Source organism: Apaloderma vittatum, unplaced genomic scaffold, assembly GCF_000703405.1.
Source record: "Apaloderma vittatum isolate BGI_N311 unplaced genomic scaffold, ASM70340v1 scaffold7816, whole genome shotgun sequence".
In the NCBI taxonomy this organism is placed as follows: Eukaryota; Metazoa; Chordata; class Aves; order Trogoniformes; family Trogonidae; genus Apaloderma; species Apaloderma vittatum.
The window spans coordinates 61,715-77,263 of record NW_009723342.1 but is presented as its reverse complement, the minus strand read 5'-3'; the positions used below and the strand labels follow the sequence as shown (position 1 = coordinate 77,263).

The window sequence follows — 15,549 nt, the reverse complement described above, 5'->3', positions numbered from 1 at the left end:
TAAAGATATTCAGTCCTACAGTAATCCTTTGCATCTATGCAGGACTTACTACCACTCTGAGTAATGGTACATCTGCAGTGTAACATCTATTTTTGCAAGAAGAAAAAAAATAGCATGCAGTAAACATACAGCTTCAGACTCCTGCAATACTCATAAAAATATGTTATTATAGCCTGCACAGTACAGAATCTACTTAAAAGGACAAAAAAATCCCAAAACAAACCGAAATCAAACCCCAAATCTAAATATTACATTTTTGTCTATATTAAACATTTGGGAAACATTGCCATTTAGGCTACTACTACTGCTTTTAAATAGTGTAGAATTACTTTTGCATCTAGCTGTATTTTTACAGTCTTAAACCCAGACTATTGATTGTTTAAATCATTTTACTCATGACTCATATTAGCACAGCAACGCATCTATTTAAATACATGAAGAAGCATTTGACAGATCACTATTTTAAGATTAAAGCCTCTTGCTTCAGCTTTCCGTGCAGATAAGGCACAGTCCCCAAACTGTACCAGCCTGCAGGCAATCCTGACCAAGCATTATGCTCCAGGTAACATCATAACTTGGTCTCTCCAGTTTCACCCTTACTTTTTAACAACCTGTAGCAGTAAATGAATAGTAATGGCAGAACAAGGGCCACCCCATTTAGGATGCAAAACCAAACTAAAATAACTAGAAACTTAAAATAATTTTCTAAGCATTGTACTATCTCATGGTACAGCAAGGACAATCTGACTATCTGCAAAATGTGTTCTTCCCTTTGTGCTAAAGCCTATGTCTTCACGTCTTTAGCTGCCAGGAGACCAAGTGTAGTGTGTAATGTAGAGATGATTTCAACACCAACAGGACCACATCCTGCATCCCAAAGGATAACACATGACATGAAAGAGAGGCCGTTTTTCAAGTGCCTAAATAAAATAATCGTTTAGTGGATTATTTCATTGTAACACTGCTTGGAAACAAGAGGAGACTAGAGAGCATAGTCTGTAGGTTAGTTCCAGAAAGACATGGTGAGTAAGAATTATGGAAGCATGTGTCACCACTGGATTGCGGCAAAGGCAGAAAGTGGAATGATGGCTGACATTGCCTATGGGCTGAAAAGAAGCACAAGAAGTTGAAGCTGATGATGCAAGGCAGGGAGAGCTGTGAGAACAATACATCTAAAATTTTACAGCTATATTTTTTCTGTCCTGGAAGCTTCAAAAACAGAAGTCCAAAAAGATAAACAGAAGGTTGCAACACTTGAGAGACAATGAGGTGAAAATCAGAATTTTTATCCTTGTGAATAGGTAATATGAACAGGATAGTGATACAAATAGAAAAAAAAAAACAACTAACAGCATGTTTGAGAAGATGGCTTGGATACTAAAAGGAAGTATGGAGTGTGTTGAACACGTGTTTAAGGATATGGCCTGACCCACAACAGAGCAAAAGCATGAAGAAAACGGAGAAGGAAAATACTAAACTATATTTGCTTGCGATTAATCTGGTTTCATGTAACAGTCTTCAAGATAGCTATGAAGAATTAAGCATGAGGTACAGGGCAGGACAGAGACAAATGTCAGAAGTGAAGTAGGTGCTATTTGATGAAATAATATCACCCCTCAGTATGGTATCACCAGGAAAAGCAGATAAGGGGAAGACAGCCCTGCACCATTCCCTCTAGAGACACAGTAGGAGGTGACCACACACCACAAAATGAAAAGGCTAGTTTGTACAAGTAATAATAGAGAGATACATCAGTACAGCTCCATCTGACTTGTGCAAACAAGGACTTACTGTTTTCATTACAGGTCCTAACTCAATTAGGATCAGCTCTGGTACCTTTGCAGTACTTCGTTGTGTCACACTGACATGCCACATTGCAAAGAATGAGGTGAGGAAGTAGGCAAAGATTCAAGAAAGAAACAATATCACTAATCCCAATTAGGAGGACACAGAGAGGAGAAGAGGACTAATTTAACAAATCACTTCAAATACAATTGAAGCAGTACGAAAAGATGAACACCGAATATGGGTCTAATGACTTTGTATGGAAGGAGACATCAGAAACCCTGGTAAAAAGTGGTTCCACTGAATTGCAGGGTGCAGACACAGATGGGAGGAGAAAATAAGAAAGCAGTTAGTGTGGAGACCTTGAACTAGGAGGTGAGACAACAAAGGCAACAGGAATAGCAGGTGTTTAGACAGCTGAAGTTTACAGTCAGCCATTTGTGGAGAGTGAGGAAAGCAGAGCGTGCTTTTTTCTTGTATGGTGAGTGAAGGAGAAATAAAGGACTAAGAGGCGATGAATAAAGATTGACAAGCATGAGAGTAACAGAGCATCTTGAGGTCCCCTTACAGCCAAAACTAAGGTGCCAAGTAAGGCGAGAACACACACTCAACTGCAAAAGTCTTTCAGAATCAGGAAAGAGAGTGGAAATTAATAAAGTGGAAAAGGATCCACCAAGGTTTTATGAAATTGCTCCTGTGATTAATGTACTAGGAGAAGTAAAGAATACAACAGTGAACGCTTTATTTGCATCTTTTAAAGGAAAAAGGAGCTCTGGAAAATCACTGCAGTGACTTTGCATTTTGTCAAGCAAATAAAATGCTAATAGCCAAGAACAGGTATCAGGAAACAACACATTCTATTAATTAAAAGTATGAAAAATAAAAATTCTGTTATTGAAGGAGTATTACCACCTAGAGAACATTACCATTGTAATCTCCTATCAGGACACAAGTTTTGAAAACTTGTGCTTCCTGGCTGTGTAATTTAGACTTAAATCAATGAAGGTAAGCACATTCAACTATTTAGAATGTCTATCTTTCAACATGCACAGATCCTAAGACTATCGTAAGAAACACTTACCTACATGCTACAAATAATCCAAATTACTATTTCAAAAAATAAAACTCAAAATATTGGATATGTCTGTGCATGATCACGATCAAATCTTAGGCAGTAAATTAACACAGTGAAGAAAATTATCCCAAATAGGCTGTGAGGGTACAAATACACATGATGATAACAGTCAGAAGGATACTCACTGAATCCTCGTCTTGAATCATCTGAACTAAATTATCAAGTACTGGAGTGAGATTTCTGAGGGAAGAAAATTTAGGAAGATGATGAAATCAGCAGCTTCTCCTCACCCATTCTCTTGATATTTAAAAGAAAGAAAAGCCTTACTTGGACTTCATGTTGTTAAAGTTTTTGCCTAACGCCAAGTGTCTTATTGATCGGTTTTTACTAAGCCAGACTACAAGGGTTGAGAGGTCAGATTCTAGGCCTGTAAAGAATCAGATTAGATTAAGAATTAAAACACATTTTCACAAAAGACCCAGACAGGGCCCAATTATTAACATTATATTCATTCAAATAATTATATATCAGTGTACTAACTTCCAAGAGCTCTACAGAAATTTCATTCTTCTATTTTAAAATCTTTTTTGCCTCTGTTTTTCTGTGAGAATAAGTCTTCTCTAAAATGAGCCCTCAAATCTCCATTCTAATCGGCCATTGAGGGCACCTCTCAGAACCACAGAAGAGAAACATATTCCCTTACCCGTAGTCTCACCACCCAAGGGTAGTTCCTTGTGTTGTCAGGCAGAGTTTAAAGTTCCTCTGAGAATTCTGAGATGACACTAATTGCTATTTAATTTTAGTAGAGCTGTGTACTAATGCAGTCTCAAAGTCTTAAGTAAAAAGGGTAACAGCATATGAATAAAACGACCTAAAAACACAAGTCAATTTTTATCCTACTTCTAAGTAAGAAAAATAACTTGCTGTATTATTGTATTCCCAAACTAGTGGTGTATTTGAAGAGTACATTAGTTAGATTACAGTAACTTGAGATTCAGATTCACAGGATAATTCAGATGTCAAATATATCAATCAATCCGTTTACATAACTGGGCTGTGCCAATAGCTCCTTTAGTCTTCCACTTGCCAATCCAACTCACTCTTCTTAGGCATGCAACTACACTGGTAATCATTTTCTGAAATACTTCCACATTTTGCTGTCAGAGGGGCAAACAAAGCGAGCGAATTCTTCCACTCCGTACATCTACAATTTGATTTTCCAACATAAGCCAGTTGGTATTCCCAGTCAGGATGCACAGAGCCTCCAAAGCAGGAATAGTCCAAGACTGTTCAAAAAACTCAGACAGGCCTTCTCTGACCTGAAGCTGGCTCGCCGTTTATTGAGGCTTTTTTATTTCCCTCTCTTACTCCTTCAGGATGACAATCTCAGCTTCATTCAGTATTTGGTCTTTCTTTTTTCACTACACTTCCATTTCTCATTCAGATTCTCATCTTCTTGAACTTAAACTCACTTTTCCCTAGGTCTAACTTTAGACCTCTAGGTCTAAAACGATGTTTGCTGCCATCAATTTGTTCTGCTGTGTTACAGTTTGTTTGTTGGGTACAGTTCATCTGTAAGTCTATAAACATTTCTTACATACTTTATACCAATAAGAGTTCTCAGTCTTGAGACATTTCTGTAACCAATACAGCCAGTAATCATAAAACAAGAACGATTATCCTTGATTACAGCGTGAGTTGAAAGAAAAAGCATTTCTCAGACTTGCATGACCTTCCATTCCTGTTCTGTGTACTTACCATTGTCTGAAATATCTAGGCTGGTGATATTGTGTATTTCTGCTATGCATCCTTCCAAGACTTGTGCACCTCCAGATCTTAACTAGAGACAAAACATGATCCATTTTTGCAAACTAGTTATGGTTTCAAGATCACACAGAAAACAGTGGTAGGAGCTTTGTGAACACAGAAGGCACCACCAGCAAAAAACAATAGCAACAAAAGAAGTTACAGATATCAGCATGACAGCCTAGGCACACTACTATTCTCATCCTTGCTCTCACTATTTGCATATAAATGAGAAAGGGGAGTCTCCTTTCTCTTAAAAATACTTCTCAACTGTTAAATCAGGGAAAGACTTAAATGGTGCAGGCACCCTTTAGCAAAATACTAAGGTGCCCAGATAAAAACGAGTAGTAAACTAAATTTAAAAAAAAAATTTTAAAAAAAAAAACAAAACCAATGCATTTATGATTGCCTGTCACTGAAAAGAAAATTTAAATAATCCAATTGTAAAACAGACACAAAACACCATAAACAAGAGAAATCACTAATTTACCTTACTATTAATTTAAAAATAGGAATAAAAGAGAAAACTAGCAATAATAACAAAAATGGCTAGCTGGTAAGTATCAATTAGGATATTACTAAGTGAAATGTTGGGATTTCATGAAAATAACAATGAAATGGCCTAGGGGAAAAACATCAACATTAGGAAACAAAGTTATTAAAATTTACATATTTATTTACTAATGCCACAACGCTTTTTTTTCCAAATAAGCAAAAGTATTTTATTTTTTCTTGCAGTTACACAAACTATACAAAGTGCATTTCACTTTATGAACATTCTCCAGAAAAAGATTTAAGCAAAATAGGGGAAAAGTTCGATAAAAATTCTATTTCTCATTTTCCATTTTCACTTTCCTTGCTTCAAAAAACCAGAAAGTTTTTCCAAACACGGAAGTAGCTTTTTCACTGCCTGTGTATAAAATATTAATAGTATTTTACTTAGCTGACTTGCTTGACTAAATATCCTGAATCAACCTGCTGATATTTCTGTTAATAGTCTTTTTTATCCGTATTATAATTAAGGAACAACAAATGCCTTCAGAAGTATTTTTCAATAAAAACTTGATTTGGCACTATCTCAAAAGTTTGAGATATGTGATTGGTTAACACGCAGCTCAACAACTTGCCCTGAGCATTTCAAGACCAGTGGTGGTCAAAGACAACATCTAAACCACAACTCACATCTGGAAGGGTAAAGGATGCGGAATGTAAGGTACCTTTCCTTTTCTACATAAAACAAAGCCTATTTGCCTTCAATCTGACCACTTCTTGTGATTGAAGTCTGCACTTGGGCCAAAGCGGTGCAATTTTAATTCAAAGTTATTTTCATAAGAGCATTTGTAGTATTTGCTGTATGAATGCCAAAATCATTCCAGTTTAGCTCTGTGCTGCTCTCTCAGCCCATCGCAGAACAACCATCAGGGCAACAGTGTCACATTTCCTACTGCAGAATCTATGAACTGGAAGATTATACACTGTCTTGGATTGATTGTTGGTATGGTAAAAGTTCTGTACACTAAAATTATGCTCACAATAGAATCCAAACATTTATGCTATAAATACTTTGAGGGTCGAAGTGGACAATTTTTCAGTAGCTGCTTTCAATCTTGTACCGATAACTCTGCACTTAAAATCTTAAACACACAACCATTTTATGTGCACAAATGGTGGTAGCTATTTAATCTGAGGGCAATGATAACAATTTGACTTTCAGGATGAGAATTTATTGCAACTGTATTAAGATAACATATATATTTATATAAAAGCAGAGATGAATCACTCATTGATGTGGACTGTAATACTAAAAAACCCCATCTCTCTGCAACATCTATATGACATACTTCTGAGACTACAAATACAAGTTGTTATTCAGAAAATGAAGAACAACCGTTCAATAACTAAAAACACCAAGCGTGTTCAAAGCTATGAGGTACCAATATGGGAAAGGCAAACAAAGCTGCTTACTGACTTAACAATTAAGGTAAAGCATGGAGGTACTTACACAGTGACCAAGCTAAGGGAAGCAGAAGGGAAAAGAGTGAAATACATCAATGCTGAGCAAGTGGAAATAAAAAATGTATTTTTCATAGTAAAAATAATAATAATAAAAAAACCAAGCAATATAAAATGATTAGGCTTGCAGTTAATTTACCAGAAAATTATGGGAGCAAATGAAAAGTGGCAGGAGAGGGAAGGAAGAGAGAGATTTATCCTTCCATAGTTGAGTACAGATTCCCTGAAAGAGGAGGCATCAGCTTTCCAGTCACTTAACAGCAGGTGCTGGCAGGAAATGGGAGTAGTGCATGCCACAGGCCCTGAGCTTCCCATGGGTGTTTTTCTGGGTGCAGTGACCCTGCCCAGCTCACAGAGGGTCAGGGAGAGGTGGAGCAGGACTCTGTGGTGCTGAGCCCACACAGAGTACTCCCAGCTCCTGGCCCATCAACTCCCTTGCTGGTGGAAGCGTAACTTCTTCCCAAAGCACATGAGAATGGATAAAGCTCAGTGATGTAAAAAATGTTAAGGGGAGGATCTAAGGAAGCGCTGTCAGTTTGGAGGAACTAACTATGGGAACACAACACTGCCAAGTTGGGCACAATTTCTCCCTTTTTGTCATGACAGTTGGCCAAGACCACATGTGCTTTGGTGTCCAACATAGCTATCATCCACCCTTTGAAGGGCTCCTCCATATCCTATCCTGGAGGTTACTTAATGAAAGGATGTTTTCACTCCTGTCAGTCCTCACTGATTTCCATGTTAACTCATACTCTCATTATTTATGCTTGTCTTTTATTGATTTATTCTTCTAAGGTTATGAGCATGGGACTTAATTTTTGTAACTTTAATTACTCCTCCCTTTTCCTTTCTCTCTCTGAAAGAAAAATTATCATCCGTCTGATCTCTCTACTCAGAAGTCAGAAGCACATGTACTTGACATGAAAGATTTTCTCTTTGGAATTTACATTTAATGCTCTTCAAAATAATACCATTTTTTTTAAAGTATAAAATATCAAAACAAACTATGAAATGCCTTCACAATGATTTGTGGTTTTTTTTCTTCATAAGGAAATCTATGCACATTCCAAAAGCAGTTGACCACGGACCTGACTGCACCTCAACACGTTCATAAATTTAATTAAAAGGGAAAACTATTGCATTTGAAAGGCACTTCCAGAACAGTTAATACTGTGGGTGATAAATTTGGAAAGAGCATGTAACAAGTAAGAGTCTTCCTTTGCAGCTTAAAAAGGAAAAGGTGGCCACTCAGCTAGAGAAGACCTGAGCCTAAGCTGGTTCATTGGGTTTGGCAAGAGCCCACCACATGGTTCTCTGCGTAACTCTGCCTCACTGGCAACCCTGGGCTGGGGCTGATCCTCTGTCAGAAATTGTAGCCAGGCAGGTATTATCCTGCAAGAGTAGGGACAATCCTGAGAAACAAAGTGCACAGCAAAGCACAGAGGAGCAAGCGGAAACAAAATAAAGCAAGTCAAGCTGCCATGACTGGTTTTACTTATTAGTGAGATATTTAAAGCCACAGTGCCTCTTACATTAATGGCATACTTCAATCAACTTTTACCAAAGTTCCCTACTGGTCTGAACTGATTAATTAATTAGGAAAGCAGCACTTCCGCCAAGTTTAAAAAGCAAACCTGCAGAAGAGGAAGCTTGTCTCTGGTTTTGAAGGAACACAAACCACAGACATGCCTTCAGGGCACGCAGCTTCCAGCAACCCATTCAAATTTGGGCATCCTGGCTGCAGGGTCCTGTGTAATCACAGCACCAGAGAGCAGAAGCTGCGAAGCAGCAAAACAACGTGCTGGCTCAGTATCTAGAACAGCTACACCGCAAGGAGGGTTTTGTCAGTCAGGTGCTGGAGGTGCTTTAAACTCTGTGCTCATTAGTTAGGATGCTTTAACACATGGAACCAGATTTTTACCATAGCTGTTTCTCTGAGCTCTACCTTTCCCACAACTTTTGACTACAGAGAACAGAACAGAGTATCTCGCCCAGTGGATTGCACAGAAACTCTAATTCCACACCATTCCATCTTTTGAAACATCCTGAAAAATATTCCTTACCTCACAGCTACTGAGATCTAAAGACACCTCCTTCAGATTGTGATTGCAAGCCAGGCCTAATAAAAGCGCTCTGAAAAAGATCAATTTTAGAACTATTTAAAAAAAAAAAAAAAAGGCAGCTTTACATCATCATTTAAGCGATCACAGGTTAACAAATCTATAATGCAAAGAACCATTTCAAAACAGGATCACACCAGCTGAGCAATTATTTCTTAAATGACAACGGCAGCACAAACCTGCCACACTCAGAACACTCCACCTTCAAAAATGGCAGGGATGCAAGGCTAATAAACAAACCGTAAACTAATGCTACATCAACATTTAACAACATTAGTCAGCGATTAATTTTTTTTCAACAGTTGCTTTCAAAGAGCATCAAATAATTCCAAAAGGAGCGTCCTGTTATACGACCGCACTAACTTTCTGATTTTCTAAAAATTCAGGAAAAAAACCCGGGGCTTTTAACATATGCAAGATGCAGCGCAGCCAGCCGTTTCAGCCAGGCATAGTGTCTATAAGACTCAAATACTGGATTGTATTTAAGCATCACACAATTCTCCTCTTTTACCAACCAATAAATATTTCAAAATGATACTCCCAGACAATGACAGCCTTTGTATTTAGGCAGAATGGCAAAGTGTAGGAACAACTGACTATGATTTTCATAAATCCACCTTTAAAGCCTTACAGAAGTTTGCTTCCACATATAAAAGTTGGCATTAATATCACATTTGTAATACTGTGAAATCAAAGCACAACAGAGAAACAGAAGGACTTCCTTCACAAACTTCATTTCAGGCAAAAGCAAGGTAACAGAATCCAAACTACTGATGCATGGAAATGAAAAACAATCCATTTGGCTGAGCCATTTGCCTACACATTTGCATAGCAAATAGTATGTAGCCATATTTAAAATATGTGCACCCCAGGAAGATTTTTCATTTAAACCTATTTATATCTGCCCCGCAGGTATAAATGCTAATCAGACCTTTGCTGTCAACAAAGGCAAATATCTTGTGCTTATTTACTTCTTAAGCTATTAATACAGTGAGTGTGGAGTGAAAAAAAAGGTGTGAAAGCTTAGCAACAGTTGTTAAAATTTTTCTATATGATCCTCACGTCTATTTCCTTCCCAAACATGCCTTTATTCAAAGTTAGTCTGGCTGATGATAACTTTGCAAAGAACTTCCTAAATATTTTTCCTAAACACAAAAAATACAATGCAACAATTAAAAAAGCAGATTAAGAAAGACACACTGTGCTGCTTCAAGCATATTCTCTTCACAGGGAGAAAAGAGGGGTTGCTTTCCCTAATCTCTCCTATAAACTCATCCTAAGAAAATCTCATGATTTCTCAAATCTTTGTTGTGAAAAATCACCAGCATTCGAAAGCACTGAAGACAGACATATTATAATTACACTTTGCCACTACGTTTAAATCACACAAATGGCAATACATGAAAGGGTCTTGTCAACAAGGTTTGGCCTTGTAACCAGCATTCGCATGAGAAGCATATCAGAAACTTGTCTTCCTATAGCACTGACAGATCAAAATACAACTTTTGGCAATGTCTGTAAATGAATAAAAACACTGACATACAACTTAAACAAGGAAAAGAGAGTATAAACTGCTTCACTCAGTTAACCATATTAACTATGCACAAGAACTTAAAAGCACCCTTTTTCCCACCCACTGCGTGGCATCCTCACAGTTCAGCTTTATTAACAACCTGCTTCCCTGAAAGGCTTGACTTACATGAACTGGTCCATCACTGTACACCTCCTTTGCTGACTGCACTGATTAACCACTATCTTTAAATGACTGAGTTAGAACACGTGTTTAAACATACCATAACTGTCAATCTAAAGGAAGTTGATAAGAAACAAACCAAGTAACAATTAATCAGGGGAATTTGGGTCTCAGGGTGTCAGGCATCTGCATTTTATCTGTATCTTTTTCTGTAGGCAGGGTTGATCTTGAATCACACATCCAGCTCAGTGACCTCTGGTTCACAGACTCAAACCAGGGACTTCTCTATCACAGGACAGTTCCAAGGACCACATTCCAGATGATTTTGACATGCACAGATGAAAGATGCCAGAGAAGTACTCTTATCATATACTAAGTCCTTTTTTACTTTTCCTTCTAGAAACCATCCCTCATGTGCTACTGCAAACTCAGAAATGGCAAGTAAGTCTATCTGAAATGCAAGTCACTTCCTCTAACTCAATTCAGTCAAACTGAGCCAGATTAGTTTAAACACTACCAACAGAGTAGGTTTTTGCCAATACAGATCATTTTGCTGAAAAGTACTAGGAAGATCTCGTATTCTGCAGAGCTGGCAGATCAAGGGGTCATAATATTTAGGATCAATTAATACAACAGCATCTTCCATAAGCACAGACATATGTAGAACACACACCTGCCAAAATTCCTCACACCTCAGGATACACTCGATATGCCAAGTAAGAGCACTGATAAGATTGTCTTGTGTATTAGTCATATACATCCTCCATTCTTCTTGCTTTATGAGACACAGCTCCCTGCTGCCCTTCACCACAGAATCAATAACCTTAAATTAATCAGAATCAACTAATGTGTTTCTCAACAATCACCTTCTGTTTGAAAACACATCAGTATCACACCTTCCTAATCCTAGCAAAGTCTAAGCAAGCAAGACAGCAACCAAGCAGATCACACAGAACAGAGTGAAAGATAAGAGCTAAAATGATAGGCCTCTGCCATTCAATATTGATTTCAATCCAGTACAACTTAATTAAGCATCTTATTGTACTCTCCAATGTCAAGTTGTATTAAGAAAAAACATCATAGAATCATAGAATGGCCTAGGCTGGAAGGGACCTTAGAGATCATTTTAATCCAGTCTCCCTGTCGCCAGGGTCACCCCCTGTCGACTAGATCAGGCAACACATGGGGACCGAATGGGAATCGAACCTGTGACCTTGGTGTTGTTAGCACCATGCTCAACTGACTGAGCTAACCAGCCCCCCCCAAACCCTGTACCCTACTCTTTCCTGCGTGGCATTTTTCACTTTTTTCCTCCATCAGACTGAATCAAAAAGGTTTCCATCTGGTACTCACTAACTACTCAATATCTATACATCTGACTTTGCCATCAACTCCCATTCATTAGCTACTCCTTTGCTGAGCTACTGCACACTTCCCTTCCCTGTTCTCCCTCAGGAGGCAGGCTCCCAACCACATGAACATACATATATACACACCTATAGCTATATTTGCATCCAGAATAGGATTTTGGAGGTGTGTTCCCTGAAATGGTTAGTGAACATGTCTAGGTGTCTATTACAGATAGGTTTATGCATGTTTGACTGCATGTTAGCTAGCAAGCTGACTTTCTGGAAAGAGTCCTTCCTTTAATTTAGCCTACTAAACACAAGGATTCTGACAGAATCATGGCATGACCTGTCTAGATTAGACTCACCTTGAATCTAAAACACACCTTTAAATTTTACATCCGCAAAGTTCCACAGAGAATAAAACTGCACAAGTCACAGGAAGGGTGACACAGTTCCACAATTTCCCTCAGCCTGCATTAGACTCTAAAGAGTTTCTTTCCAGTACCCAACCCACATCACCACAACCTGTCAGCCATGGGATGGGTGACATAGAGCAGAGATGCATTACATTTAGCACTCCTAGAAGTTGATGCCATTGTCTCTTCCCCCAAAAACGAGGGCACAGCTCTGCGCAAGGGGTCTCTATCTCAAGCACAGCAACAGGTTCAGTTTCATAAAGGCTGTTGCAATACAGCAGCCTCAAAGGAACTGTACTCACACAGTACATACATAATCCCATTTTACTGTGAAGCAGTTTTTATCCTAAGACACAAAGTAAGAAATACATCACACACACACAAAAAAACCCCAAAACCAAACACTGACAAAAGCTATGCAATTGTGACATTCCCACAGAACAAAGTATTAAGTAATAGCCTCAACTGTGAGATGGAAGCAACACTTCCTGAACAGGTGATCTTTGTGAAACTCACCCTTGCAATATCAATAACGTACAATGGGGAGGAGCAAAATCCTTCTTCCTTCATTTTTAATATGAGGCACTCACATCGTAACAATGCAAGCTAGGTTTTAGGCAACAGGAGAAAATGAAATTAAATTCTTACTTTAGAGGCTCAGGAGGGAGTTTAGTTCCCGATAGATTAATCTGCATCAAAGCCAGTGAGCTGCTAAAAAACTGTTTGAAGGATGGAGGGACTTCTTTTCCTTTTCTGTAAGTAAATAAATTCATTAAGAAAAACCATTGAGACACTCCTCATTCCAATGAATAGTGAATGCAAGTCGTCAGAACTGCAATGATCTTTTACATGTTTAATTTGCTCTACCTTCAAGAGCTCTATAATCAGTGGTTCTCAATTAGCTTAGAAATAAAATGTCATCGAAATGTTGATTCAACAAACAATCCTCAGCACTGCACTGCTGTACAGCAGGTATTACTACCTAGCTCCTCTTTGGTGAACTACAAAGATCGATCATTTAGGTCTCGTTAAGAGTGAACATACGTATATTTTAGGAGCAAATCATCAAACAGAACATGAAAAAATCCTTGAAATTTCCCTTTTGCCACTAGAAATAATTACTCAGTGTTGGGAGTGTCTTACCCCCAATTAGGCGTCACTGCTGATATGGACCCAAGTCACTGATTTGAAGAAAATGGAAACTAACATTAATATTTCCCAAAATGAAGTCAACATTCAATCTCAAAGACCTTCAAAGAGACTTTCTCCCAGGAAAGGACAAAAAAGGAAAAAAAACATTTGTAACCATCATCAAATCATGTAAAATACAAACTTTAAAAAACAAATTTTAAGAGCCAAGTCACTCAAGACTGCAAAGCTGGATGTTATGTCTCTTACGGACAAAAGATTTATAGACTTTCCACTGTATCAGCATCACAAAAACCACATTAGACAAGGTAGATTATTTTACAACCATTAGCAAAGAGCAGAAAGGGAGAGAAAGTATTTTGCTTGAAATAAATAATACTGTAGAGCACCAAAACTTATAAAAGTCTTAGAAGTCTTAGATTTCTTCATAAGAAGAAAGGTGTAACATGAGAACAAGAAACTACGAATCAAAATATTGCAGGAGTAATTACATTTAAACTGTACCTGTGAGAAAAAAGAGTCCTAGAGAGGCTGAGGACAGCTAGATGCTGAAGACATCCACGAAGGAGAGCTCCACACACCTGGTTTAAAACAAAGACAACTGATTTTAATTTATATTAACCCAGAAAAGTATCCAGGGATAGAGGGTGGGGAATGTTTCCTGAGTATTTGAATCTCCACAGAAAACATCTTTACCATATCTAGTGCACACTCCGTGTTGGATAAATCCAGATGAACAAGGGCATTTGGCTGGGCCAAAAAATTGTACAGGCTCTATAATTAATGGAGAGGAGAAAAAGTTACCCATATTAATTTTGATATTATGACACCAATTACTGGACAAGTACTTCTCATTACATTTTAGGGTTTTATTATAAAATTGCACTACAAGAAATTTGTCTGAAACTTCACCTAATCAACCTGTTTTACTTTTGAAGGCTATCTTTTTTTTTAATAATGGGAAAAATTGTGCTCAGACTACATTTATCAAAAAATTACTCTTAAACCACAAGTTTTGAGTTACCCTGCAATTCACTTTCACGCCAAATGATAATTAATATAGTTAGGAATACTTTGGAATGTCATTCAGATTGCTGTTACATTTCAGAAAGGCTAATTGGTTTGTAGGTTTAAGCCAGCCCCCTTAGGCATAAGGGAAGCCCATGGCTATTTCTTAGTATAAACAGTGCAATAAAGCTTTAAGGGAGAATATGGAACAGGCAACAATTTTAATGTTGATGGTTTCAGTAAAGCATAGGATACGTCATGTAAATGTTTGCACATATAAAACTTACTATACACTTTTATTCTGGGCTTTTTTTAGTCTCAGAGAACAACACTGAAAGATAAAAGTATGACCTAATTCAGAGAAATATGGAATGCTCAACTCCACATGAAATCCAGCCAAACAGAGCATGTTCGACATTTCTAAAATAGATCCATCTTTCTAAAAATTAGGTCATTTACCCCCTATAACTACAGTGCAAGAAAGGTCCCTGCTTTGAAAATCCCTGTGCTTTGCTAGCGTTTATTTTAATTGCTAAATAACAGGATTTTCTTCCTCCTGTTGGAAAAATGTTCCACAGATTAAGAGATCTCAGTATTAATAATCTTTTTCTTTGAACCATCTCTCTCTCCAACAAGCTAAGAAAAGGCCCACTTTTTGGATTTATATTCCTTAACATACTGTAGGTAGACATGAGATTTCTTTAAGCACTGCCTGCTGAAGTTGTACATTTGATTTTAATTTTTGTTTTTACATTATTTGCTATGTTATTCTCTCTTAAAGAATAATTGTGTGTCTTTATTTACATCTAACTATTTGTCTTCTACCTTTTAAATTCTATTGTCCCACTGGAACTTTCACTCTTATGTCTGAAAAGACTAGTTCTTTGAATGTGCTGATGAATCTGAAACTAGTAAGATTTGTGAAAGCCAGTCTATTTAAATAATAAGACTGGGTGACTCTAGTGTTGCATATTTTAGATGCTCAACACTTAGAAGAATTCAAAACCTGACACCTATATGTACACAACTTTTGATGGGAGAAATATGGCTGTAACAGTCAAAATGTGAATGCAAACAAATTGAGAACCAAGTGGATTTTGTTACAGAGAAAATAGAGCTGTACCTCTGTTGCAAT

The 15,549-nt window shown here is 37.6% G+C and overlaps 1 protein-coding gene across 1 annotated transcript in view; it reads right to left on the bottom strand.

Annotated features, from left to right (window-relative positions):
- Positions 1-15,549, bottom strand: part of LOC104275960 (leucine-rich repeat-containing protein 16A-like) — a gene marked incomplete at its 3' end in the record, with an annotated part of 127,178 nt that overhangs the window by 60,126 nt on the left and 51,503 nt on the right. The window contains 7 exon segments of the mRNA XM_009872076.1: positions 3,046-3,100; positions 3,188-3,287; positions 4,619-4,700; positions 8,743-8,812; positions 12,906-13,010; positions 13,911-13,987; positions 14,103-14,180. Coding sequence (XP_009870378.1) covers positions 3,046-3,100; positions 3,188-3,287; positions 4,619-4,700; positions 8,743-8,812; positions 12,906-13,010; positions 13,911-13,987; positions 14,103-14,180 — 567 coding nt within the window.